The sequence below is a fragment of the Cricetulus griseus genome (genome assembly GCF_003668045.3).
Source record: "Cricetulus griseus strain 17A/GY chromosome 1 unlocalized genomic scaffold, alternate assembly CriGri-PICRH-1.0 chr1_0, whole genome shotgun sequence".
Classification (NCBI taxonomy): Eukaryota; Metazoa; Chordata; class Mammalia; order Rodentia; family Cricetidae; genus Cricetulus; species Cricetulus griseus.
In genome coordinates, this window is record NW_023276806.1 from 249,595,634 (window position 1) to 249,623,270 (window position 27,637).

At 40.0% G+C, this 27,637-nt stretch overlaps 2 protein-coding genes across 5 annotated transcripts in view; one reads left to right on the forward strand and one right to left on the reverse strand.

Moving 5' to 3' along the window:
• Window positions 1-421: 421 nt before the first annotated feature.
• Window positions 422-27,389, forward strand: Sgo1 (shugoshin 1). Of its 4 annotated transcripts, XR_003481042.2 has the most exons (10): window positions 422-561; window positions 2,197-2,344; window positions 2,764-2,960; window positions 7,454-7,530; window positions 9,309-9,352; window positions 10,950-11,753; window positions 13,521-13,713; window positions 13,893-14,029; window positions 25,530-25,760; window positions 26,288-27,389. XR_003481042.2 is itself a non-coding variant. In XM_027394580.1 (9 exons), exons 2-8 carry the CDS (start codon window positions 2,203-2,205, stop codon window positions 14,002-14,004), a joined length of 1,569 nt encoding a protein of 522 aa, XP_027250381.1. In that variant the 5' UTR covers window positions 422-561; window positions 2,197-2,202; the 3' UTR covers window positions 14,005-14,029; window positions 15,051-15,897. The 4 variants fall into 4 exon arrangements, 3 of the variants coding, with proteins under 3 accessions (XP_027250381.1, XP_035307613.1, XP_027250380.1); XM_027394580.1 differs by lacking the exons at window positions 25,530-25,760; window positions 26,288-27,389 and adding an exon at window positions 15,051-15,897; XM_035451722.1 differs by lacking the exons at window positions 25,530-25,760; window positions 26,288-27,389 and having other exon boundaries at window positions 10,950-11,074; window positions 11,633-11,753; window positions 13,893-15,897.
• The window catches only part of Kat2b (lysine acetyltransferase 2B), a 101,998-nt gene continuing 92,088 nt past the window's right edge, over window positions 17,728-27,637 (reverse strand). Inside the window, exons 13-18 of the mRNA XM_027394578.2 lie at window positions 27,384-27,527; window positions 24,059-24,173; window positions 22,314-22,350; window positions 22,047-22,110; window positions 21,875-21,959; window positions 17,728-19,659 (exon numbers count right to left, since the gene is read on the reverse strand). Coding sequence (XP_027250379.1) covers window positions 19,466-19,659; window positions 21,875-21,959; window positions 22,047-22,110; window positions 22,314-22,350; window positions 24,059-24,173; window positions 27,384-27,527 — 639 coding nt within the window. The 3' untranslated portion in view covers window positions 17,728-19,465. The remainder of the gene's footprint in view (window positions 19,660-21,874; window positions 21,960-22,046; window positions 22,111-22,313; window positions 22,351-24,058; window positions 24,174-27,383; window positions 27,528-27,637) is intronic.

The following is a 27,637-nucleotide window of genomic DNA, read 5'->3' on the forward strand; positions in this document are numbered from 1 at the left end:
GAGGCTGAACCTAGAGAGCCCAGTCTGTCCCATCAGCCTGAGCCCTGAGCTGGCGTGCGGCATGCTGGCTGGACGTTTGCCACAAGGGGGCGTCCCCGAGCCCAATAGCGGCGAGGCCTGGCCTCACCGACAAGCCATGCCCGGGTCTGCTGCGGTCCTTAGTGCTCCAGTTCAGGTTTGCCTCCAACTCGCCATTCTCCTGCCGCAGCCTGCAGAGAGCTGGGCTCTCAGGCCTACGTCAACCCCGCGGCCTAAAATAGGAAGTCATGAACGCAGCCAACAACCGACTTCAAAGCTCCCGGTGACTCCGCCTCTCGCAAGCCCGCGCGGCTCCACCCTCTCCCCGCCCGCCCCAAGCCGCGGCTGCGCGCGCAGGCACGTCACGTGACGCCGCTCAGGGGCCGGGCGCCGTGTCTGGGAGAGGCGCGTCGCGTGACAGCCTCCGGCCAGCCAATGCTCACTCGCGACGGAGGATTTCAAATGTGGCCGCGGTCCTCTTAGCCTGCGTGGCGGAGCGGGAGAGGGAGGCAGGACGAGCTCGCCCCGACGTGAGCGGCCGAGGTATGGGGCGGGACGGGCGGTGAGCACCGGGGGTACCCGGAGGACCGGACGAGGCCTGCAGCTCGCGGTAGCGCGCACCCTGCAGCAGGCAGGACTTTTGCCCTAGCACTGGTCTTGTTCGACTTCAGCTTGCTTAGTTATGATAGCAAAAGATGTTTAAATAAGGCTTTGCTTGTAAAGTATCCAGTAGAGGCTGGGGATGTGACTCGCTGACAGATTTTTGCCTAGGTTGCACAAAGGTCCGGTCCTATTCCCTGCGCGCGGGGGTGCGCACGCACACGGATGAGCTGTAATCAACCTTAATGCCGTCATTTATTCAATCTCTATGGTGCTCAGACATCTCCAGTGCAAATTTTAAAAACTTGGTGGTGGTAGGCTGGCTGTCTTATGCAACCCATTTGTACTTTTAAAAAAGTAGTTGCATTTATTCTGTTGGACTCCCTCTCCAATCTATCGTACATACATTGGTAGAAATAAAGTGTTGAGATCTACAGTACCTATTTAAGGCCCCAGGTATGCACGGAGGGAAATAAGCCATGAAGAAAAATACTCAAGAAAGGAAACGATTCACGAAAACACTTAACTAGGAAAGAGATGGATGAAAATAGTCCTCTGTGTTGAATATCGTATGTGTACATTGTGGGTGGCAGCAGTTTGCAGTTTTGAGATCTGGAAGTTGTAGTCTAGGATACAAACTTAATGAAAAGTAGCCTAGCATGCTGAGCATGTCTATTTTGTTTGAAGCACATTGATGTTTTAATGTGAGTACATGTGTTCTCTGCCCCAAAATAGTAATTAGAGAAAAGCTGCTACACAGAAACCCAGATATCTGTATAATTGCTTCTGATTAGTGTTTAGTGTAACCCTAAACACTAAAGGTTGGCCAACACTAAAGTGTGAGGCTCACATACATGATCCCAGATACTCAGGAGGCTGGGAACATCAGAGCTCTTAAGTTCAAAACCAGCATGGGTGACATAGCAATACCCTGTCCCAGAACAATAATAAGCAGATCCCATTGTGCTTAGAACGTTGTATACCTCCAACGAGGATCTACTAGAAAATGAATAGTTGACAGTCTCTGGAATCACTTACACTTTTCCTATGAAATGGCAAAAGATAAGATTATGTCAGAAACGTGAATGATGTGGGTGGGGGGAAGGTTGGTTTTTCGAAGCAGGGTTTCTCCGAGTAGCCTTGTCTTGGAACTCACTCTATAGATCAGGATGGCCTCATACTCACAGCCCTCCACCTGCCTTTGCCTCCTGAGTGCTGGGATTAAAGGTGCGTGCCACTACCTCCCCCTACTTGAATGACATAGGATTTTTTTTACCATATGATGGGCTTGATTCTAAAGTCTATTTTGATTTGTTTTTTAAATGAGTTTTATTAAGTAGCCCACGCATGTATTCATGTACCTTAGCCTTCTTAGTAGCTTGGATTATGCCACAACACCTGAGTATTACTAATATTTTAAAGCTAAAAAAAATCAATATGATTGCCTGTTTTGAAGTAAGTTTACAATTTCCTCTTTACTTAATTCCTTCTTTTTTGAACAGCCTGTTTTCATTCCTTAATTTTATATTTGGAAATATCTGAGAAATGGTAATTGTTTGTTTTTTTTTTAATTCATAGACAAAGATGGCTAAGGAAAGGTGTCAGAAAAAGTCCTTTCAAGATAGTCTTGAAGACATTAAGAAGCGAATGAAAGAGAAAAGGAATAAAAACTTGGCAGAGATTGGCAAACGAAAGTCCTTTATTGTTGCACCATGCCAAGTACCCAGTAAGACATTTTTGTGGTGTCTTTTTACAGCATTCTTATTTTTGTGTGTTAGTGTGGCATTTGTTTGTGTATTGTGCATTCTTCTGGGGGGGAGCAGTGTGTTGCTAGAGGAAAAGTTCTGAAATCCTGCCGTTGCTCTCTATTCTGTTCCCCTGCAAAGGGTCTCTTACTGAACCACAAGCCCTGGAGATCCTTCTGTTTCCACATCCCTCCAACACCTTGTCTTCCTTTCTATCCCTGTACACACAGTGATGGGGTTACCTGTTTGCCTGACTATACCTGGCTCCTTATATGGGCCCTGGGGATTTGAACTCTGGGCCTCATTGATTGCTTAGCAAGCACTTTTATGCTTTCAGCCATCTCTCCAGCCCCTGTTTCACCTTCTATGTTTAGGTTTAATTGAAATTTTTATCTTATAGCTAACACTTCTACACTGCTGAAAACTTACCAAGATAACAACAGGTTGTTAGTTTTGGCTTTGGAAAATGAAAAGTCCAAAGTGAGAGAAGCCCAAGATACCATCCTACAGCTGAGAAGAGAATGTTATTACCTTGCATGTCAGTTATATGCAGTCAAAAAGAAGCTAACTTCCCAACCAAGTGAAGAAACTGACCAGGTATGCTCATTACAAAGCTCTCCTATGTGGTTTTGCTGTATGAAGTGCAGCTTTATAAAACCCTATTTTATAAGTGCTCTTTGGAAAATCACTTTTTAAAAAATAATTTATTACATCTATTTAGATTGTGTATGTATGTAAATTGAGACAACTTTCAGGTGTTAGACATGTGACATACATATGTGTAACCTCACATACATAGTACGTAGCATAGAAAATAATTGCCTTTCTAGCAGGGTACTATTTCTTCCTGGGTGTCTTGCATACCTGTGATCTTATGATTCCAGAACTCTGCATGCTAAGTCAGGAGGGACCCAAGTTATAGGCTAACCTGAGCTGTACAGTGAGTCCTTATCTCTGAAAAGATTTTTAAGATTTACATTACATTTTAAAGATTGTTTTCCTTCAACATTTTAAATCTTTTTTCCCCTTAGTCAACTAGGGGGTTCAGTCTATTGGCATCTGAATCTCTCTGATACTTCCCAGAGCTTTAAATGATTCTTTTTGTTTTTAATCGTATGTGTGTGTGTGTGTGTGTGTGTGTGTGTGTATCTGGACATATGTATGCTAATGTGGATACTCCTGGAGCTATAGTTGCAGGCAATTTTAGGCCACTTGAAATGAGTGCTGGGAACCAGACTTAGGTTTTTCCAAAGAACACTGCATACTCTTACTGCTGAGCCAGATATCCAGCCCTCTGCTTTCCAGAGTTTTTGCTGAAATTACAAGAACTAATATTCAGTGGCTACTCAATGGCATAAACCCCAAAACAATGGGGAGAAATTTCTATTATTATAGGCCCTTTAATGCCAGCTATCAGTGTTTTCAGTTAGGTATGTTGTTACTAGTTGCTGTTAGAGTCTTAGCATTTAAAGGAAGAGCTTGTTTCTTTTCTGTCACGTATCTATGTGTATCACTTGCTCTGAACCACTTGTTCTTCAGTGTTCAAGGTTGATTTCTCACTAGTAGAAAGCTTAAAGTGCTTTTTTGTTTGTTTATTAGTTTGTGATGGTCTCGATATGTAGACCAGGCTGGTTTAAATATGTGCCACCATGCTCAGCTTAAGATGTTTTAGTATAAGAAGGTTTTCTTGGTCTGGGTCTGTAGCTCAAGGGTAGAAGGAACACCTATCTAGAATGCATAAGGTCCTGGGTTCATTCATCCTCAATGCTGCAAAACTAATTGTGAAAAAAGTGAAGATTTGGAGCCAGAGACATTATTGGGTAAAGGTGTTTGCCACTTGTTGATGAAAGCCTGATAAACTGAGTCCAATCATTGGGACCCACGTAGTGGAAAGAGAGAACTGACTCCCAAAAAAGTTGTCCTCTGGCATCCATACATGCCATAGCATGCCTGCCTATCAAATAAATAGTGTTTTAAATGTAGAAATGTAGAGACAAAGGGAAATTTTTAAGACATTTCCTTCCTGTCTTAGTCAACGTGCTCACTAACATTTTCCAATAGTTCCCTGTGTTTTGTAATAAATCTTTATATTTTGGGGATTTATTTTTAGTTATGTATAAGGGGGAGTGTGAATGCAGGTGCCCACAGAGCTCAAAGGCTGCAGATCCCCACCCACCCAGGACTGGACTTACAGGCAGTTATGAGCCATCCAACATGGGTGCTTGAAACCAAGCTTGAGTACATGGCTCCTAGCCACTGAGTGCTTTCTAGCCCCTTAGGTAATCTTTTTTTTTTTTTTTTGGTTTTTTGAGACAGGGTTTCTCTGTGGCTTTGGAGGCCGTCCTGGAACTAGCTGTTGTAGACCAGGCTGGTCTTGAACTCACAGAGATCCGCCTGCCTCTGCCTCCCTAGTGCTGGGATTAAAGGCATGCACCACCACCACCCAGCCATAGTTAATCTTTTTAATTATGCTGCTACTATACAACTAAATATTCTCTTTTCCTTTGTCTTGAATAATGTAACTACTTTCAAGTTAGCTATTTGATACTAGGTTGAAAACTTTCTTTCATAAGAACTCTTTCTCATCAGCAGTTTTAGCCTATCTTTTATTAAATCATTATTAATTTTGTTATTAAATGTTCGGTTAGGATCCAACAGATATATACACACATGGAATAAATAAAAAATGTAAAATAAAAATAAATTCAGTATGTGTTCATTAAATTTAAAAGTCAATTAAATTTATTAGGAACTCTTCTTAGTGTTCCATCTTGGACTCACCTTTCTATCAGGAATGTGCAAACATGTTCCATGTACTTGTATTTTCTCTTGCTCTAGTTACCCCCCCCACACACACACACACAGCATCATATTCTTCTCATCTCACCCCCATGAGAATTTGGATCCTCAGTATTTGTTTTCCTTCCTATGTCTCTACAGCTAGAAGTGTAGTGTCCAGTATCTTTTGCCTTCAAGACAAAACCTCTCCTGGTCGGGTTTCCATCCCTTTTTTCTTTGTTTCCCCCTCACAATACAACGAAAGAAAGAAAGAAAGAAAGAAAGAAAGAAAGAAAGAAAGAAAGAAAGAAAGAAAGAAAGCAACGGGGGGGGGGAGGCTAGATGTGGTGTTTACACCTTTAATTAACCCCTGCATTTGAGAGACAGAGACATGTAGGTCTCTGTGAGTTCAAGACCAACCTGGTCTATATAGTAAAACCCTGTCTCAGTTACATGTATATAGTTTCTGTCCTTACTATTCTCTATTTTTATGTGTCAGGATCACCAAAACTTGCATGTTGCCAAGTTTGGCTTGCCTTTGTTTCTTAACTTTACAGTGATATGCAAGAGAAGTCTCTTCACTTGAAAACATTGATCTCTTCATTTTCTTTCCATCTTATCCACCCTGAGTTTTCTTCCTACTTCCTTGCTGTTCCATGTTAGTCTCCTGTGTGTTAGCAACTTCTTTATTGCTAGTTGCCCTGGACACATGTGAAATCCTCCCATGGTTATATAATTATCTTTTGGGGACTTTCAAATTCATATATCAAAGCTTGAACACACATGCAGATGTACAACTCAGAGGTTGATTTTAGAAAGCATCTCAAACAGACTTTATACAAAGCACAACTCTTTGCTTTCCAATTCTCAAGCATATTGTGCACCTCTACCTTCCTCCTTGTTTTTTTTTTTTTCAATTTATATATTTAGTTCTAGTTTGGGTCACAGTCTCTCTATAAAGCCCAGGCTAGCCCAGAACTCAGTCTGAAACCTGGTTAACCTCACACTGATCTTCTTCCTCCCTCAGCACTAGAGTGCTGAGATTAATGCACTGCTGTGCTCAGATCTTTCTCCAGTTACTGCTCTTCATCTCAGTAAATTAGACTGTGCACTCACTCTAGCCAAACTTACTTTGTCAGTGCCATCTCCCCTATCCATATTCAGGCCTTACACATGGAATTTTCTCTCCAAGTGTTCTCATCTGGTAAATGTTCAGAATGATAGAACCATTAACAGGAACTCCATGGCAGGTTGCTTAACCCTGCATATGCCATAGACCCTTGGGTTATGCATGCTTTACTAATGGGGCCATCCCACAGGCTTTGCCACCACAGCCCCAAGCCTTTGCTATGATAACCACCTAACTTCTTCCACTCTGCATCCCTTGTAAGCCATGCTTCATGTTGGATGGACACTTCTTTATACTGCCTTACTTAATATTTAAGTGAGTTTCCATCACACTTAGATTAACCTTTCCCTGGAGGTCATAGCTCTCAAGGCTCTTTGCCTGCTGGCTAATGTATGCATGTCTCCCACTGTTCTCAGCTCTTGCTTTTCAGCTGCATTGGCCTATTCTCTTAAACACAGCTATGACTTTGCCTGTTTCACAACTTTTATATTTGCTGTTTACACTGCTTTTTCTTCCTTCAGCTCCTTAATAGCTGATTAGTTCTTATATTTCAGGCCAGAGTCACTGCGTAATAGAGCTCTCCAGCTTAGTTGCTCTAGATTCATTCCGATAGTACCTTCATAGCACTTTTCACCTTGGAAATCAGTCACGTGTCTCTCTTTTCATTGGGAGGAGGGGCACATGTGCGCCACAGTGTTCGTGGAAGGTCAGAGGACAACTTTCAGGTGTTGATTCTTGCCTTCTACCATGGGTCTCACGGATCCACCTGACATTATGAGGCTTGAATGGCAAGGAATCGTGTCTGTGAGCCATCTTACTAGACCCTTTTTAAAATTTCTTTCTTTATACTATAATGTAAGCTATAAGAGGGCAGTGTGAGATATACACAAGAATATAAGCTATAAGAGGCACCTTGAGATAGACACTAGAATATAACCTATAAGAGGGCAGTGTGAGATGGACACTAGAATGTAAGCTGTAAGGGCACTGTGAGATGTTTCAGCTGTTGGAATCCTAGCCCCTGAAACTTCGTGGCAGTGCTGTTGACTATCAGCAAGTATGTATTATTGTTGCAGGCATATATGTTTATTCAGCAATGCATTCATAATGCAAAATGCATATATATACTTCATAGCAGTAAACAATTATAATGGTATTTTCTTTTGATTTAATATATTAACAGAACCAGAAAGGATATCTCGAAGAAGTGGTCTCCAGTAGTGACAACACCATCAGCGACTTGTCTGTGAAGAGCTTACAGTTAGTGCCAAGTTCATTATTGATTCTATTACTACCGATCCATTTGTAAAAGGAAATTGACATCATTTGTGTTTATAGTCTGAGGCTTTATCTACTAGAAGTATACTTATGAGAATTTGATATTAAAATACTGTTGTATGTGCAAAGTTAGAGCTTTCTTTTTCTACTGTTTAGTTACTTTAATGACTAGAGTTAGAAACTCACAAAGGCTTTTAACTGTTTTCTTTCAGTAGGGTTTTTTGTATGTCATGTTTTCATTCTGGTAAGATGTCATTGTTAAAACTAATTTTTTTTTCCAAGACCTAAAAACTGTCCAATTTATTGGGAGGGGGTTGAACTATCACTTTTTAATACCTGTATCTTATTGATCAGTTCTGATTCAGATGCCCTTTTTCCCTTTTCTTTGATTATGTGTGTTTTATGTTCTTTCATGAACTATTGAGATTTATTATATATACCAAAATACCTAGTGCTTTTTTTAGTTAACATTTTTTCATCCCATATATTTTGATCATTCACCCCTCCCCCACTCCTAGGTCCTCCCTTCCCCACTAACTTTGTGTTCTCTCAAGAAGGGGGAAAAAAATCAAGAAACACAAAAAGGAAAATCAGAACAGTCAAAAGACCAATAAGACCAAATAAAAGCCCAAACAAAACAAAAAGTCCACGAAAATACCATTGAGTCTGTTTAGTGTTGTCGAACTGCCCTAGAGTGTAGTTGATATACCCAGTGAATCTTCATTGTAGAAAACTGATTTTCTTTTTGCCAGAATGAACAATTCAGCTCTTACTTAACACCAATTAGTGAGTTTGACTAACGCCTAGCTATAAATCCAAAACTTGGAAGACTGATATAGGAGGACAGTCATTCAAAGATGGCCTGGGCTACATGATTCAACCTTGGGTCATGACAAATAAAAATCTAGAAAGCTACAGAATATGGCTTCACTCTACCTAGCTAGATCTCAGCCTTGATGGTGCTGACACCGAGTTGTGGCTACCCGTGTGCTATGGATACTTCAGTGTTCTTGGACTCTTGGACTGCACCACTGTGCCCGGAGCCACTCCCTCCCCAGCTGTGAAGACAAGAGGTGCCTCCAGATATTGGCAGTTAGCCCCGGGAGTGGACCAGCTGCCAGAGACAGTGCTCTGTAGTCCTCTCACGTCTATCCATTTCTTATAGAAGGAGTCATAAATACTATAAATTTCTAGCCTTACAGATCATTGTTAACTGTAGTAGTTTTAAATCTGTTGGATTTTAAGCTCTGACAAATGAAGTTAAATGAGATAAGGTAATCAGATTTTAATTAGATTTCAAAATAATTGTTAGCTCTACTCTATTACCAAACCTATATTTTAATATATTTTAATAGCATAAAATGGAAAATTTTTACAAAGAGTAAAATTGCAAATTGCCAATAACGGGTTTTGAGTGCAAGAAAACTTGGTTAATGAAGCAAAAAAGAATGTAAGTTTAAAAGAAAATGGGAGGTGGTGGGCTAAGCAGCTCCCCTAGTGCTGTCAGGTCTTAAAGAGCTGAGTGGCCAGACTTTTTTCTTAAAGACTTTGAGACAGTTTGGGTTGACTGTTCCTTCTGTGATGTGAGGTTGTATTAAAGACCAGACCTCATATAAGTAGCATTTGGTTTTCTGTGATAGGGAACAAGGTGTGTGGATTTGGATTGGAATTGTGAAATGATATAACAAGATTATAGCCTGGGAAAATGTTGGATTTTTACATAATTGCCAAGATTCTGTTTTTCATTGTTATTCCATAAGGCAAACTGCTCCTGACGAAAATGATGAGCCATTCCAAACCAAAGGTAAGTTGGGTAGAAATATCTAAAAATACTGATTTTTTTTTGTGAATAAGTACCCTAATAAATTTTTTTCATTTTCTTCCTTCTTTTTAACTCTTAAATCTGCTTATCTGTTATTCTGTTCAAAGTAACTTTATTTTATGTAGACTGAAACAGGATTAAAATAACATATCCAAAGCATAAGGGGTGGCTTATACCTATATTCCTAGCACTCAGGAGGGTAAATATACTAGTTAGGGTTACTATTACTGTGATGAAACATCATGGACAAAAGCAGCTTGGGGAGCAAAGGGTTTATTTCACTCACAGTTCCATATAAAACTCAAGTTCATCATCAAACTCAAACAGGGCAGGAGTTAATGTAGAGAACACGGAGGGGTGCTTCTCATGGCTTGCTCAGCTTGTTTTCTTATAGAAACCAGGACCATCAGTCCAGGAGTGGTCCCACCCACAATGGGCTGTGCCCTCCCACATCAAGCACTAATTAAGAAAATGCCCTACAGACTTACTTACAGCTTGATCTTAGGGAGGTATTTTCTCAATTGAGGCTCCCTGCTCTCAGATTGAGTCTAGTTTGTGTCAAAGATGACATAAAGCTAGCCAGCACAGTGAGGCAATGAGGTCAAAGTTTCATGGCCATTAGAGTACAAATTTAAGACCCTGTCAGGAAAAAACAACAGCAACATACCTATTCATTGCGCCAAGTCTATAAGGAGGAATTATGGTTGTATCTGTAGCTGCAGTCAACTGCTATATGCTGTAGCAGTTTACATATATTGTCTTAGTTTAACACTGTTGTAGCCTAGGAACATAATCCATTTTCTGTAGCCTCAGAGAAGTAAAGCATCTAACCAGAAGTGACTGACAGGAAGCATTCACAAAATGGATGGAATTTGAGTAAGCAAAACAGGTGAAAACCCTGTTGTTCCTATGAATACAGACGATATTTATCTGAAAGGCCTAATTAGCAATTATCCAAATCTTAGTCACCTTCAAAAAATAATTTAACATGTTCTTACTTTGGAATTGGAAGTTCTCTGTGCTCAGAGATTAAGCAGAGAGGTTGTTCCTTTTTCTTTAAACTGTTGAACCAGAAGCACATAAAACCCCTCTTATAATATATACAAAATACATGTGTATTTGCTTATGTGGAGGGTGTTTTGTTCTTTTGAGACAGGGTCTCACATATGAAGACCTGGCTTTGAACTCAAAAGAGATCCTTGGCCTTCTGAGTGCTGGGACTAAAGGCAGACACCAGTTCTTGTTTTACTTTAAAACAGTGTCTCATTCTGTGGCCCAAGCAGTCCGAGAGCTATGTGGCACATGCTGGACCTCACTTGATCCTCCAACATCTGCCTCCCAAGTATGAGCTACCACACATGGCTTTTCATTCCCACAGTGTCTTTTAATGCTGATGTAAGCTGTTGGTTGTTCAATGATGAGTAAATAGATGGTGATATTGAATTTTCTACATTTTTATTTACTTGTAGTAAATACAGGGAAACTATTGAATAACGGCTGCAACTTTCAATTCTAATGTTCTTGGAATGCAAATTTCTGAATCATAACGCTGTTCCTCATTTGTTTCTTAAATGTTCAGAACCAAGTCCTGTTCCTCCAGACACACTGGGGAGTGACTTTGATTCAAGTAAAGTCAAGTCTACTGATGAGACCTTACCTAGGACTGTGTCTTTCCATTGCCACTTAAAGAAAGATTTTAGTAATGTAAGTCGCTCCACTGCTTTAAAGGATTGTGAAGCCAGTTATCAGGTGGGACAGTCTTTGGAAGTTAGAAGTGGGTGTAGAGACCCAACTATAACTCTGTACAGACCTGAAAATGTAGAACAAAATGTTTGTCTGTGGAACAAGGATCAAGTTAATTTATCCCCTAGACTGACTTGCCCAGGAATGAATGCAAAAACAAAAGAAATCATTTTATTATCTAAACCCGAACAAATGAAAAGTAAGCATAAACATGCACAAAAAAGAAGAGCAGAGCAAAGAAGAGCCAACCAGAGATGCAAATCAAAACTCTCACTGAGGTGTAAGGGCAGCAAAGGCAAAGATGAGCACACTGTACACCCCACAAAGTTGAGTGGGTCTACCGGTGCCGGTGACGCATATGATTTTAATCTGGAAGAGCGTGTTCACCTCACCCCTTTCCAACAAAAAGTAAGCAGTGGCTCCAGGGGAGAGATCAACAGCATCCACAGGGAAGGGGGTGCTTTTGAACTGAGTGCCTCTGAGGACGATTCTGACGACTCCTACCTGCCTCCTTGTAAGCACCTGGAAGACCACACTAGAGAGTCAGACAGACCAGTCACCAGGTCTCGGCCTAAAAGAGGACTCAAGTACACGGATGAAAAAGATACAGAGAAGGCTCCACCAACCAGAACTCCTACTGGTAAGAGTGTGCTTATTTGCCTGGTTTTGATGTACTCTTAGTTACTGTACCTGCCATATGTTACTCTGGGAGAGACTAGAGACTTCCCATATGTGCTCTCTGTAGGGGAAGTTATAGTCTGATTTAATAGTAGAGTTGGAAAATGGAAACATGGCTGTGTTATTCTGACTGACTTTAAGCAATTAGGAATCTTACAGGAGTATTACTTTTCAGGATCTGAGACTTTTGAGCAGGGTGAGGAGAGGACAGATTGTGGTTGGATTGAATTAAAAGATCTTCTTTACACTTTGTGATCACCTGGAAAATAAAATTTAAAAAAAACCTCATTTTAATGGATTTACTATATATTTAGCAGGAACCATGACTTATTTTTCTAATTGAAGATGAACTTGTGAGAGCAAGAAATTCTTTTCTCATCTGCTGAAAACTTTAGCTCAGAAATTCTTGCTTTTATTTTATCAAAGTCATTCATCATTAGTCATCAGCCTGCACCTACTCAAAAAGACTCCTTTGGGAATTTGATTCCAGTGGCAATAGTTCCATGCTGTCAGTTCCTATCATCTTCAGAATGTTGTCACATTGTAACAGCTCAGTCAGCATGCTTGGTTTGCTTGACTGGGATATTAAAGCCTGAAACAATGAATCAACTTTCCTAGTTGAACAGCTAGGCAGTATAGTTTACAAGAGTCTGCTTTTAAAATATGTGTCATGAGTATTCCTTCTGCTTTCAATAGCTGTTTCTCTTTTTCTTAATAAATCTGTTTGTTCTACTTCAAATAAAAATACTTTAATGATAGAATAAAATGAGCAGGATTGACAAACTGTTGGTAATTAACATGGGGCTTAATTGAACTATTGTTAACACTTTGTGTTCTTTTGAAAACAATGTTTCAAAAAGAACAAAAAGAAACACTGAGATAGTTTGAACCCAGACTTCTACCAGCAGCATTACCTGAAAACAGCCATAATCACAGGTTTCTGTCCTATACCTTGAATTAGAATTTGAATGTCTTTATAAGTTCCCCTAGGAATTTGTAAACACTTATGGTTTGGGAAGCATTATTCTAGAATATAATAGCCGGTCTAATCCTGTTGCTTGGAGTTAGTCTACCCTATTAATACTGGAATGGTTGTATATGTTTAATGGTGACAGGATAGTATCTGACACCTAGATACTCTGTAGTTACAAAACTCTGTTGGAGAATATTGTCTTTCAGTGTTCTCACTATGCATAGGGTACCTGCCTCCCAATAGATGTAGCTGTGAGATAGAGGACCTGGGTGTTTATGGTGGGGGAGATATCTGAATTTTGTAACATTAGCTCCAGTGAGAACACATTTTATCCTGGTCTTCACGGACTGATTGAGTGTTCTTGTATGTTTAATGGAATGTACTGAAGGACCTTTGTATTCAGTGGGCCTCCAACAGTTTACAAACTTTGGTGTTGAATGAGACTGGGGCCTTGATTGATGATTCTCAGTATTAAAGTGTGACTAAAATGCAATTTCCTACTTTAAACTAACACATAACATCTCAGCTACTGGGGAAGAAAGTTGTTTTATTAAATAGTTCTGTTGCAGCTAGAAGTTCTTTACATCTGCCATAGTTTCTACATTATCTGGCTTGAAAAGAAGAAAAAGCAAGAGGAAGTTTTTAAAACATAGATCATGAAGTGTATTTCGTGTGTTTAAAATATGTAATTGAGCATATTTTTATTTCTGTGGATTTTATCTCTTGGATCCATATTCAGTAAACACTGTATTGTAGATATCCCACCTGAGACTGAAGAAGAGTCACCTGGTTGTAGCCTGAAGGATGTCACTAATATACTGATGCATCCTGTAGTGAAAATTAGGAAACTTTCTCTGTCTCCGAGAAGGCATGAAGACAGCCCAGCAGTGTCTCTGCCTAAGCGCAGGTGTACTGCCATCACAAGCTATAAAGAGCCAACACTTGCTTCGTAAGTACTGTGTGAACTCAACTGTAACGATCAACTCTTAATGCAAGGGCTGAAGAAGGGCTTTAGCTATGGGCGGGTCTTATTTGAGGACTAAGACTGGCATATTTTTTGAATAATCCCATGCTGAGCTTAATACTGCTTTATTTGTAATCATTCCTAAAATCTTTTTTTATTTACAGGAAACTAAGAAGAGGGGACCCTTTCACAGACTTGTGTTTCTTGAATTCTCCTATTTTCAAGCAGAAAAAGGATATGAGACGTCGTAAAAGAAGTACAAAGCTAACACAGTAGCTCCTTTTATTGGATGCTGTCAAAGGTGATCCTTCTTTTTTACCTAATAGTCTGTGAGACAGTATGTAATGAGCAGCACCAATCCTTATCAGGATGTCTCTTGAACCTATACTTTGTAATTGTGTGGATTGCTACCAACACATCTAAAATTTCTCTGGCATCTTTACTTTTTCCTTAAGCAGGGGAATTGCAGAGTTGAAAATTTATAAAGATAGGATATCTTTCATAAATCCTTGACATCACAGTAAGATGTAAGTTGCTGTGAGTCCCTTATTCTGTTGTCATATTAATTCTTTGGATAAAATATATATAGAATCATGATTAAGAGAATTGATGGGTTTGGTTCTGGGACAAGGTAACTGTTGTAAACTCTCAGTGTTTGTGATATCATTCTTCATTAGAATGATAACATATCGTGGAACCCAGGCTAGTCCTTCATGTTGTCAAATTTGTGAATAGTAAGGGTTTCTGGTTTTGATCTAAATACAAAATGTAAATAGCCCAGGTCAGAAAGTTGAACCTCTACAGGTGTGTATATATTTCTTTAAACTGAAGTGGTCCATTTTTAAAGAACAATCATATAAAGTCTGGCCATACATAGTGGTGACCATTGTGTTTTTCTTCTACTCTTAACTGTCAGTAATCTTGATTACCTTCCTTCCTGGCCTTTACCACTCCCAGCTTAGTTGTAGCTTCTTCTGTCGTCTCTGTCAATTTTCCCCTTCCCTTTCACATTAGATTTGTCTTATCAACTTTTCTACCTGCAGCCTTCAGGCCCACAATTAAGACATTTCAATTTGGGGCTCATCAGTAGAACACTTGCCTCATCTGGGCAAGACCCAGGAATAAACCCTCCTGCATGCAATAGATTTTTAAATGTATCAGGGGCCTTCTAGTATCCATTGCAGACTTTACCCCCATCACCATGGCTTCCTACATTTCCCTTCAGTCACTTAGAGCTCTTCTCTGTCACTCTTGTTGTGCCTCCTACTTTCCCATCACAGTCTTATTTTTCCAGCCACTCTTTTTTTTTTTTTTTTTTTCAGTGCTGAAGACAGAACCCGGGGCCCTGTGTGTGGTAGGAGCACAGCCAGTAGTCTACAGCAGCCCCTGTTTCTCTTTTGTAGTTGCCACGGTGCCTTGGGAGTGACTGTCTTAGCTAAGAACCTCGAGTGGCTGTGGTTACCACAGTGCATCCTACAAAGAGGTGGACTGTATCCTGGTCCAAATTGAGCAAGCTGGCTTGTGGGCCATGTTTTGTGCAAGCTTAGTTTTTGTGTATTTAAGAAGTTGAAAAAAAATATTTGGATTAAATTTGCTATTTGGCCTGCAGCCCCAGATATTTATTTCCCGGTCCTTTTTCAAAAAAAATTTGTCATAGCCTGGCATGATGTGATGGTGCATGCCAGTAATATCAGCACTGTAGAGGCTGAGGCAGGAGGATCTTGTTTTAGACCACTGTACTACATGACCTCAAACAGCCCAAAAATATTTTTCTACTTCCTTCTGTAGACACCTGATTGTTTACTTCAAAGATCCGTGTGCCTCGTGTCAACCTTGATCCTCTCTCTGTACTAGTCACTATTCTTCCAATTTTAGTTTGTGTGCTGCCAAAGCACACACCAATCACTATTGTCTTAAAACTGCTATTAGACTTTGTCTTTCTCATGTTTCTGTATTCATGGTGTATTCATTCTGTATTCATAGGCTGCTAAGGGTTTTGTGTCAACATTTTTATCTGATAAGCACTGTATTTTTATATATACATATATATAGTGTATACTGATTTATAATTGACTAAAGAGTTTGAGACTTACCATGTTGTTTGATATAAAGCATTTTTGATGCATAATATTTTAGAAATAAACCAGATTTAATGCCTCTTTTTAGAAATAGTTGCCACTTTCTTGTTATTTTAAAGATTACAGCTGCAATTACTATTCTTTAGCTCTCCAGGGCCTTCTGTAAAGACTAGGCTCCTTAGCGGGGTGTTTCATGATATCCAGCCAGGTCTTCTAACACATCAGCTTACACCCCAACCTCACATTAATATCTTACCTCTGAGTTCCCTGGTGTTCTATTCCTTCTCCAATAATAGTCTTAAAAGCTGGCATTTAGCTGTCCTAGTTTTTTACCTTGTAAAAGGTGTTAAGAGGAGCAATTCTAGCTGGGTATGGTGGTGCAAGCTTTTAATCCTAGCACTCAAAGACAGAGACGGGTGAATTTGTGAGTTTGAGGCCAGTCTGGTCTACAGAGCAAGTTCGGGGCAGCCAGTATTACACAGAGAAACTCTGTCTTGAAAAAAACTAAGGGGGGGGGGGATAAAAAAGAAAAAGGACGCCAGCAGTCCACAGCTCATGGAATGGACTCTTGGAAGCAAGCAACAGCTGATCTGATAAAGGTGGCTGTTTTACTCAGACAAAATAAGAGTTCCCTGATTTTATTAAAGGTGACTTTTTTTGTAGTTTGTAGTTGTTCTTAATCTCCTTTAAGCATCTTTTTGTTTGCTTTGTTGACTCTTACCTGCAAAGATAACTTGGACACCTTCATCTGCATGCTTACCAATTAGGCTACATTAGTTAACCAGGTGCCCAGCTGCATCCCTGTTTCCAACATGGGGTGGGGAATCCAAAATGAAGCCCCTCATCATTTGCATGGCAAATTCTTTACCAGCTGAATCATTTCCCTAAAGGTTATTTATTTTGTATGTGTGTGAGTTTAAGATCTGGGCTGTGAACTCTGGTTATCAGCCTTGGCAGCAAGTGCCTTTAACTGGCTTTACTGGAAGCCCCCTCACCTCAATGTTTTGATTACTCAGCCAATAATGGAAAATAGCTACATTTAACCAGTTGTGGTGTTGCAGGCCTTTAGTTTCAGTGCGTGGGAGGCAGAGGTAGACAGATCTCTGTAAGTTTGAGAGCAATCTGATCTACATAGAGTTTCAGGCCAGCCAGGGTTACATAGACAAACCAATTAAACAAATAAGCTAAAATGGCTACACTTGTTAGAACAAATTGAAATGGCTAGGTTTTTCGCATTTTTCTTGATATGAAATTTCCAGTTACAGGAAGCTAAGAAGCAGATAGATTAGACTGAGGTACTGTGGACTGACTATCTAACCGCTTAGAAGCAGATGCCCTTCGCAGCAGCCCTCCCTTTAACTTTAGAGATTATGAAGACTGGTTTGAGTGACTAAGGAGGACAGGAGTGAGGGGCAAGTGACCAGAGGAGAGAAGAAAACAAGGAGAGATATGGTTCCCTCATGGTCATGGCAGGACGGTTAAGAAACACCAGAAAAGATGGCGAATAAACAAGGGACTCTAATTTTACAACATGGAACTGAGAGCTCTCTAAAGATGACAAGATGCCTGTGTTTGGTCTTTATCCACGCTGGGTTGCTAGGACTTTCCAGGTCCACACACCCCCACTCAGGCCGAACCTCATGGGTTAAGGCTGAGACATGCCAGGTCATGACATGCTCTTAACCCCAGCCTTCTCTCTAGCCCCAAATGGGGTTTGCTTTTTCTTTATAAAACTTCCTACAACTGCAGCAATTCTAGACATGTTCACAAAAGCTTAAGAGCTAAGGATTGAGGGCACAATCAATGATCATACCAGCTGACACATTGCCCTGCTAACCTCAGACTGTTAGTGTAACAAAACATAACACCAGACAGAGTTTTCAAAATATAATTTAAAATTATTTTGTACCAGTACAATATATTAATTTTACAAATGTAAAGTTTTTATCAGCTGTTAAAGCATTTGCAAAAACCACACATTCTATTTCAGCTTTATTGCACAATATTTATAAGAAAATATTAATTTTTAAATTAGAAAACATAAAAATGATTTCAATATAGAAGAGACCATCTGATTTTAAAGACAATACTCTATAAGAAATACCAAACTTTCACAGGTTACCAAGGTGGACAGATGCTTCAGCAAAATCCGGTTTTTAAAACAGTCTGAGATACTTAATGCAATTTGTATCATATTTCTTCATTAAGAGTCTAGATGCCACTCAGAGTGTTCCTTGCAATTCTAAAAAGTTGTGGCATCTTCAGTATGGTCTTCAGTGAACATTCTGAACATATAGAATACCTTCTATGTCAGAAGCAGATTTCCAGGGTGTTTTCCTTCAAGCACACTACCTCTGCAAGCTTTTTTAAATGACTGTTAGTGACCCATTATAATTTATGCTGATAGAAAACATACACTAAATACATTTTTAAAACCTCAGCCTTTACAAAAAAATCAGTTTATAAATTTGCATCATAAAAATTAGTGTCGACCTTTGAAGTGGCCTTTCTTTAATATGGTTGTATATTAGTTGGTTTTTCCCAGAGCTGGGGTGGCAGGTGCCCACTTTTCTATGTAGTGTAATCAGGAAATAAAACCAATCATTAAGCTTGAGTCCCCAGACAGATTGGTTGCTAAGGTTGTACAGTGGATGGACATTAGTGGGATGTAACTGTGAACTAAAGAAATGACGCAGATGTTAAAATACTGGCATAAACTTTGGTGAGAATTCAGTTCACCTCAGACAAACATAATCTGGAAGTGCAAATGGGAAATGCTCACACAGATATTGCTGATAGGGTTAAATGTACCAGAAAATACAAGAACCCTTACCTATTTGGAGCAAGACTCCTAGCATTCATAAGTATTTAGGACACATGTCTTAACGTTAACAAAACCTCCAATGTTTTCAAGTTGACACCTTTGTGGCCTGGGAGAGGATCTTTTAGAACTTAGAACCTGCACAAGCAAAGGCAAATATGACATGGACACATATCTGCCAAGAATTATTAAATAGTGGTTGTGCACTCTCAAGCCTGTGAGGGGAAGACACTTATAAAAGTCCCCTCCTCAGGAGTCACAGCTGCTGCTGCTGCTGTGAAAGTTGCATTTTTCAGAACTGCTCAAAGCACCTCATCTAGATGAGTGTTTTAAAAAATATATATTCGTAAAAGGTCTACAGTGAGACTTCAAACATCACATAGTTCACCTTGACAGGCGTATTGTGGACCCTTTTCTTAAAGTCCTTCAGAATAAAATAATCTCTCATGTTCCATTAAAAAAAAAATGGAGACATTCATGGTCAAAATTTTCTCTAGATTCCCATAAATCCTGGTACTGTGTGCAATTTCCTCACAAACAGGTTTTGAGGAAGCCCCTGATCATCTACCATGCATTAGTCAGCTACTGGACATGCCAGAGAAAATTTACACGATAGTAGTAAATAAATTAAAATCTACTCCACAAAATAAAGTTTTCTATGATTTCCATTTAAATACGTCTCTAAAAAGCTAAAAGGAGGTTTTGTTTGTTTTTCAAAAGTGCTAATTATTACAAGTCTCTTCAACACATGATGTACAATTCTTAAAAACAAACAAAAACCCAAAACCTAAACCACCTGCTTTAGGCACACTGCTGATGAGTGTCTAAGGAAAAGAAATCACTTGTCAATCAACCCTGCTTCCTTAATTTTACTGAAGAAGAACTTCTCCAGGATGCTGGCACATTTATAGTACTCGCTCTCAGGAGGGTTGTACTCTTTGCAGTTGGTGAACACTCTCTGCAAGTCCGCCATGAATAATTTCTTAGACACATAGTACCTGTTCCTGAGACGTTCGCTCATGGTTTTCAGATCTGCACAGGAAACAACAACATTAGCAACTGTTGACTCCTCCTACACAACAGCTGACAATGTAAGGTGGGAAGAAATGTATGCTACTGATGTGCTTACATCTTTCTCACCCCAATGCCATGCTTACAAGAAATTCCATCGCATTAAGCAAAATAATTCTAAGTCTATTCTTCTGAAAAGGATTTTATATATAACACGTACCCACACTAACATTAAAAGGACCTAAGTACTTGTCTGCTCCCGTCTCTTACTGTGCACCAGGAGGCTAAGGAACAGTAGAGGTTACAGGGATGCTGATTGAGGCAGGCAGAACACTGGCACAGAATCTTTGATTGCTAAATTTATAGGTTGAGCTAGTTTTTACTAAAGCCACAAAGAAAGAGGCTAGTATCTTATTTGCAAATGCATCAGTAACCTGCACATAAAATACTAAAAGTAAAACAAATGAATTTTGCTCCAGGCTCTATCAATGAAGTCAAACTAACTTTTGACTTTCAACTTTACCAAATAATCATTTATTATTGTTTTAATTGTATAGATTGTTTCCGAGTATGTCTGTGTGCTATGTGCATGCCTGGTGCTCTTTAAGGTCAGTTAAGGGCATAGAATCCCCTAAAACTGGAATTACAAAGGGCTATAAGTGGCCATATGGGTGCTAGGAACCAAACCCAGATCTTGGAAGATCATTCAGTGATCTTAAGTGCTGAGCCATTGCTCCAGCCCAAAATAATCTGCACACACACATACCCCAGGTGGAACTCTGATGGGAAAACCTCATTAAGCAAGGTCACCAGGATACAGACTCCGAGGTATCTTTTGCTTTTGCTTCTGTTGTACCTTCACATATGCTACTACAATCTTTCCCTGGTAGCTGTGAGGAGTCTCCCTCTGCCTGTATTGTAGTGTGTTTATCTCATGAGTACATCCTAAAGTTTACAAGGACATATAACTGAACTGTCTGATTTATTGGGCTGGGTTGAAAGTGCAGAACAAACCGATTGTTGCACACACTTTCCTTGCTAGGTCTGGCTGATAACCAAAGACAATAGTTAATTCTCTGCACAAACCCTGACCTCAGTTTTCTGATACAGGTATGTTCCCTGAAGACTTAAAGCTCAGCCAACTGTTTTTATGTAGAAAAATATTGGGTCTTGGAATTGCACAGATGACAGGGAGCAAAAAGCTGAGGTCTAGAAACAGAAACAGCTTTTGTTCAGAAACACTACAGGGAAAGATATTCTACCTGGTCAGGGCTACAGAAAATAATTTGACTTTATAGCCCCAAGAAAGAGTTACAAGTTGTTTTTTGTTTGTTTGTTTTGTTTTGTTTTTATGGTCTAGAGTTACACGTAGGACAGAAAGTATATTTTCAGATTTAAAGTACTATTGGTCTCACAATGTCTTGGGAAGTTCCAGCTGAGCTGATGCTTAAAAGATTTAGGGTAACTCATGAATGTTGACCTGAGCCTGAACTAGAGAATTCACGACACCTGGAGAGTCTTTTTTTCTAAAATATGGCACTCTGAGAAATCTGATAAAACCCAGAATTTACGACTGCTGATTACAGAATGTTAGTCCAAAATGTTTATATAGTCATGGGTTAGTTTAAAATTGCCTTTCCCCTGCCTGGAAAAACCCAGGGCAAAGGACAAAATGGCCATCAGTTCTAATGACACTCAAAAGGTATAGGGCTGTTTTCTTACCTTCTTAGACTCTTCAGTAGTTTAGATTTATAAAATTCCTTATAAGATAAAATTCCTTATAAGAAGACTACCTCTCAAGATAAATAATAAAGTGACTGATTTTTTTACTTTACTACTGAAATTTGCAGCCTGCCAATAAAAGAGTTGACTAAAAAAATGTTCTTTCTTTGCTCTGTAATATGTTGCACATAAGTTGTCTAATAACTCTGCTTTTAATCGCTTAAGAAACAGAATATGACCCCTTCGTGATGCCTGTATTTAAGCCATTGGGGAGAGGGAACAAAGGAGAACAACATAAGAGAATAAAGAAAGGAATCGTTAAGAGAATAAGTGTTTGTTTTTTCCCCTAACCCCCGTCAGATGAAAAGGTCTTAGTTGGAGCCAACGCTGTGGATTTTCCCTTCGAGCCCTGTGCAGTCTTGCAGCTGGTCTCCCAGGCTGCCAAAGCCAATATTTGTCTCCCACATCACCACCCAGTTTTATATCTATACTGAGAAAATTGTAATAGCATTACCCATGGGGAACCTTATAACTTCATAATATCCTGGAGCTTCTGTTCTCTTCACGGGTTCCATGAAAGGCCAAGCACTTTGATGGCTCTTGAATAAAAGAAACAAAATAAGGTATCTAATATGGAAATGCCATGTGGAAAACCATTTCAAATGAGGTGCAGGACAGGTACCCACCTTCACCTGCTGCAGGATGTTCTTAAGGATGCTGTAAAGCTGCTCAGGGTCTTTGGGCTCTTTACTTGAAAGAAGAGAAAACAAAGAGGAAGGGTTAGTGCTCATGCTCCAGGCCTGATCACCACTCAGCTCAGCCTCTCAGGTCCCAGCCTAGGAACTGAAGCCCACCAATGCTATGTACCAATTACATCACTTGGCCCTTTTCCTAGAAAGTGCTGGAAGGGGGAAAATCACTTCCATTAACATCCTCTAGCCCGGCTTGCTTACCTTTTCTCTTTTCCACTTGGTTTCCAGCCTGTCTCTCCTATATGTCAACAAAATTAAACACTAAATGAGAACTGCTCTGGGTCAAGAGAATAACATACTTACTACTTATTAAAAGCACCATACATGACAGCCATGTCTCAATAAATGTCTTATTTGGGGAAACACACTGAAATTAATAGCATTTGTTTTCTTTTTCATACAGCTTACAACATAAAATGCTTTCCCAGACTGGCAGCTATATTAGTATATCTTGTTCTCTTAATTGATTTATTAATTTCTTTTGTAGTGCTAGGAATTAAAGCCAACATCTCACATCACTACTGAGACAAGTGCTCTATCCCTGAGCTATGATCTCAGCTGGTTAGTGTTTGCTAAGGCAGGAATTCCAGCTCTTCAAAAGATAGAAGAAAAGGAGAAGAAACCAGTACTATCTATGTTTAAACTGCAAGTCAGAAATCTTCAATTAGCACACAACAAAGTGCTGCTGTTATTTTAGCTCAGCGCAGGGCTCTGTGCTGTGTGGTTTGGCCAAGTCCCTGATTGTGATGTAGATGGTTTACAGGGACCTGGTGTCTGAGGGATCTGGAGTTGATTCTTCTGTTCTCCTTTAAAAAGTTACTTTGGCTCTATCTCAGTTTACCTACCTACAAAACAAAACTACAGAAACTAGGTGGTATTGGCCCTTGTGACATGAGTTCTTTTTTTTTTTTTTTTAGTCCAAATAGCTAAACATTTGACAAAAGATGGAAAAGTAATGAATTGGGAACAAATAAAAACAGAAGAATGCCTGGCACCATTAGGCATTCAACATTGGGGCAACTACTCTGCTATTAACAGTGACAACACAGGGAAGTGTGAAACCCAGGTTCAGCATCCAGAGAACTGGAATAGGGCAGATGCAATGAAAGAGCATCCTGTCTCTTTCCTGAAGAACTTTAGTTTTGTCATTGGGTTCTGGGGTGGGGTGAGTAGTAATTATAAGAACTTAGGTTCAAACCAAATAAGATTACCAAATGATATTAATAGTTTTCAATCTACAAACCCCAATTATTTTGTATGGTTTAACCCAGTACAGTTTATTTTTAGCATGTTAAAAAGAATTCCTAAGAAAGGTACTGTAAAATAAAAACTTCAAACGACTGATGTGACTTCCATCATGCATGGAGAGGAGAAAAGAAGAGGCAATGGGTTCATGCAGGTGACAGTGGCATCAAGGCGGGTTGTCCACAGCAGGCCATTTGGAGAGCAGAATGGGTTGCTTCTTGTTCTGAACTTTTGCATGCTAACTTATACAACCATTTGAAGATGAGTTCCTCAATTTGTAAAAACAAAGATCCAAAGTTTCCATGCTATTTAATAGATACTGCTGTTGCCAACTATCCCAACTATCGTGTACAAGTACAAGGCCTTAATTATGTATATTAGTAATAACTCTTTTAAAGGTACTCTGGGTTTAGTTAGGAAGAAAACACATTAGAAAGTCTTTATTACTGCCCTACCCATCCCCATGTAGTGTCTCACTTTAGCCTCTAACCTCAAATTCTACATCCTGCCTTAGTCTCTCAATGCTGGGATTACAGGAAAGCATCCCACAACTAGTTTGCTGCCTATTTCAAAGACCAGAAGCACCACACATGGAAAGAGGGCAGGTGAAAGCTTTTCAAATGACTGTACTCTGGTAATCACTTCAAACTTATCTTACAGATCTACAGAAGAGTTTGCTTTTTAAAAGTGTCTATACATACTGATTCCAGGAATGCTTTCTATAGGAATCTGCCGAACTCCATCTTTGAAACATGATAGTCCAGGGTAGACTTTTCGAATCTGGGCTTGTTTTCTTTCTATCAGCTTTTTAATGATCTGAAAAGCATGAGGGAAAATGTGTTCAGTCAAACACACCCCACACCATAATCCAGGGCAGTCAGATAAAACTAAGGAGATGATGCTCCTGATGCTGTACACATGTTCTTGAGACAAAAAAGGAGAGAAGGCTGAAGACAAATTACCAGGTAAGAGGCAGAAGCATTTCAGGACCTGTGACATGGCTCAGTGGGTAAAGGCACCTGTCACCAAGCCTAATGACCTGAGTTCAATCCCTGGCATTCCACATGGTAGAAGGAGAGAGTCAACCCCAGCAAGTTCTTATCTGGCCAGAACACATGTCATGGAGTGTGTGTGTTATACATAAAATAATACAAAAATTTTAAATATATATTTTAAAAAGAAATATTCTTTTATAACACACTCAACTAGTGACATTCACACAAACCTTTGCCACTAAGTAAAGGACCATCAAAGAGAAGGAAAGAGAGGGGCTGACTAAAGAGGCTAGCAGGGGCCCTCCAGGTCCAGCCTCTTGTAGTCTCATATGTGAGCTGAAATAGAAAAATCACCCTCCATACCAACCTACATACATACGCAGACAACTTTACAGCTCCCTCACCCTTTCTCTTGCTCAAGTCGTGCCCTTCTTCCTCACAGGACACACGGTCTTACTGTTCTTGTGTCCATCATCTTATATATTGGAAGTGACCTTACCTTTGGTTATGCCACCCCAATTCATACAGTTATTCAGTGAAGCCAGCTCACCTGTGGAGCAGTAGGCATTTCTCTCTGCCTTCAGCTGATTTTGATCAAGTACACATTCAGAGACTAGAAAAGTTCTCAATTCACACAGCTCATTCATTGCTTTTATTATTCAAGGAGCTTTCCACAAGTAGAGTCTGGCATTTTAGAGTATTTCAAATTGTGGATTCTCTCATTAAAGATGCTGTTATAAGTCAATGGAAATAGTGGAGAAGAACGAAATAGATTCGAAAATGCTTGGGTCAGGAGCATTTTGGATAAGAGATACTTAGCCTTGTGGTAATATCTTTCTTGCACAAATAAAGCCTGTCTGAAGGTCAGATAATGGAGCTTGCCACTAGCTAACCATAGAGGTCTGGAGGTCTGTACTGACAGACAGGAAATGATGTAGCTGGGCAGAACCAGGATATAAGAGGAGACAAACAGGAAATAGCTCTCTTCTCTGCTGAGACGCTTAGGAGGTAAGGTGTGCTGTGGCTTGCTCCTTCTCTCTGATCTCTCAGCATTTCCCTCTATATCTGACTCTGGCCTTTTATTATCTAGACCAATTAAGAACACCTTTTACATAGTCTGTTTCTACAAGAAAAGAATTTTATTTTGGTATGATGCAGCTCTCTTTTAAAAATCTAGTTTGGAACACTGAGCATACGGCTGTGAGGGGAAAGACACAGATGGAACATTTTTATCAACTCATCCTTCCCCAAAGGCTCAGAGAAGCCTGGAAGAAGGGAGGGGCAGAAAGAACATAAGAGGCAGCAGATATGGAGGAAGGCTGTGAAAGGATGGCATGGACACCATTCGGCCGGTGCAGACACACAGGAATCTGTCTGCACAAGAGTTAAAAATCGCATCATGAACAGGGTAAGAACTCCAGATCCCCACCCTAAGATGAGGAGCTAAGGGCAACTGGTGGCTTCGGAAGAAGGGAGGGAGGCAGAGTGGCTTTTCTTTGCCACTGTGGCCATTGATAGGTTGTCAATGCCGCGGTAGATGCCCCACTTTTGTGCAGATGGACAGCAATGATTGGACTTAGTGATTTGGGGGGTTGTTTCTTCAGTTATAAAGTTGGGAGTCAGATGGAAGATATATTGGGGTGATGCTAGAGGGAATGAGTAGAGGGTGGATATGACCAAGATACATTGTATATGTGTGTAAAAAAAAAAAAAAAAAAAAAAAAAAACTAGGTTTACTTCAAACATTCCCATTTAATGATATGTATAAGAAAAGATTAGTGACAAAGAGGGAGAGGTAAAAGAGAAAAGGGGAAAGGGAGGACCTGAGAGGGAACAGAAAATAGGAAAGAGAGAAAGCCTTAGCTTTTAAAAAGGGAATCATTTTTTAGTTATCTGAAATAGGTCTGTGCTTCTGGCTTTCCCCTGGGTATGAAGAGCTAACAGATCATCCTCAGTGGGAATCTGCAGACTTCCAAGGGACTCTGACACTAGGGGCTGAACCCTTGTGGCTGGCGGAAGACTACAGAACAAGCAGCTGACAGCACAGTACCAGTGTCAGCTGCCCAGCAGCCACCAATGGACCAAAGAACTGCCAAGAGCTGCTTGTTAGGCCCTAGAGAACACTGAGGGAAGACAACTCTTCAAAAAGGCAGGTCAGACACACATCCCTATTGGGTAGAAATCTTTGACTGTGCAACAGAGATGTTTTGATTTTCTAACTTAAAATGCCTTCTTGCTCACATCTATAGCAGCACATGCCTGACCCAACTTTAAATAAAATACTCAGCAAGTGACATCTGTCACTAGGCACAGTATAAACTTTCTGGCTGTTATACGGCTTACATATACTAAGTAAAAGAATTGGGCCTAAGAATGTCAGAAAGCTGATGGGTTTAAGGCACATGTGTTTTTTCAGTAACTTGTCAGTGGAAAACAGCAGATTAAGGAACAGGAGTTCTGGATGGAACTGATATCATCCGCATATCAACTCCCAAGTCATGGCCCTGGCCTTTCCACAGAGCTCATTCATTTCATAAACAGTCCATGAGGACTTTCTTTTATGCCATTCTGCCTTTTTAAGCATGTTAAATCACTGCATACTCACATCTGAAGCCTTCTCTGTTATTACTATTTTTCATTTGTAAGCATAAAGGATGCCATACCAATACAGATAATAAATTAGTTACTACTGGACGGAAAGTGCTTGCAGTGTAAAGGGGGAGAATAATGGACATAGAAGAAATGCCTCTACGATAAATGATTAAATCCAAGTGGATGAGTCAGACTAATGCCACAGAAGTTCAAAGGCAGCCTGGAACAGAATCTGAAAGAGTGACAGGGAATGTGAACCAGAGGGATAAAGCATCAGTGATGTGGGGGATGAAAGCAAAGAGATAAGATGCAAAGGGCCCAGTGAAGCTAAGATGTCATCATACATGCTGTATTTCATACAACTTAGCACACACAGACACGGAACCCAGTGAAATGCAGCCCACCCCAAGGCTGGCTTGGGCAGGAATAAGTAGCTCACCTCCTTTTGCTTCTTAATGATGACAGAAAATTCCGTGTATGGGATCTGAGGATTTAGCTCACATCCCATCAAAGTGGCTCCTTCATAATCTTTGATGTAGCCGACATATTTGGTTTTAGGTATTTTGATTTCTTTGGAGAAACCCTACAAGGCAAATCAGTTCACTTATCAGGATACTGTGCAATAACACCATCCAACTGGCTGCTAAGTGCTGGCTCTGGGCCAAGCCTGGTGCCAAGGATTAAGATGAGCAC

Bases quoted from the DNA above. Each gene is read 5' to 3' on its own strand.
- Sgo1 (XM_027394579.1), top strand. From the start codon at position 2,203: ATGGCTAAGGAAAGGTGTCAGAAAAAGTCCTTTCAAGATAGTCTTGAA. The intron at 7,531-9,308 runs GTTAGTGCCAAG...TTATTCCATAAG, and splicing joins TTGTCTGTGAAGAGCTTACA to GCAAACTGCTCCTGACGAAA. The intron at 11,754-13,520 runs GTAAGAGTGTGC...ACTGTATTGTAG, and splicing joins ACCAACCAGAACTCCTACTG to ATATCCCACCTGAGACTGAA.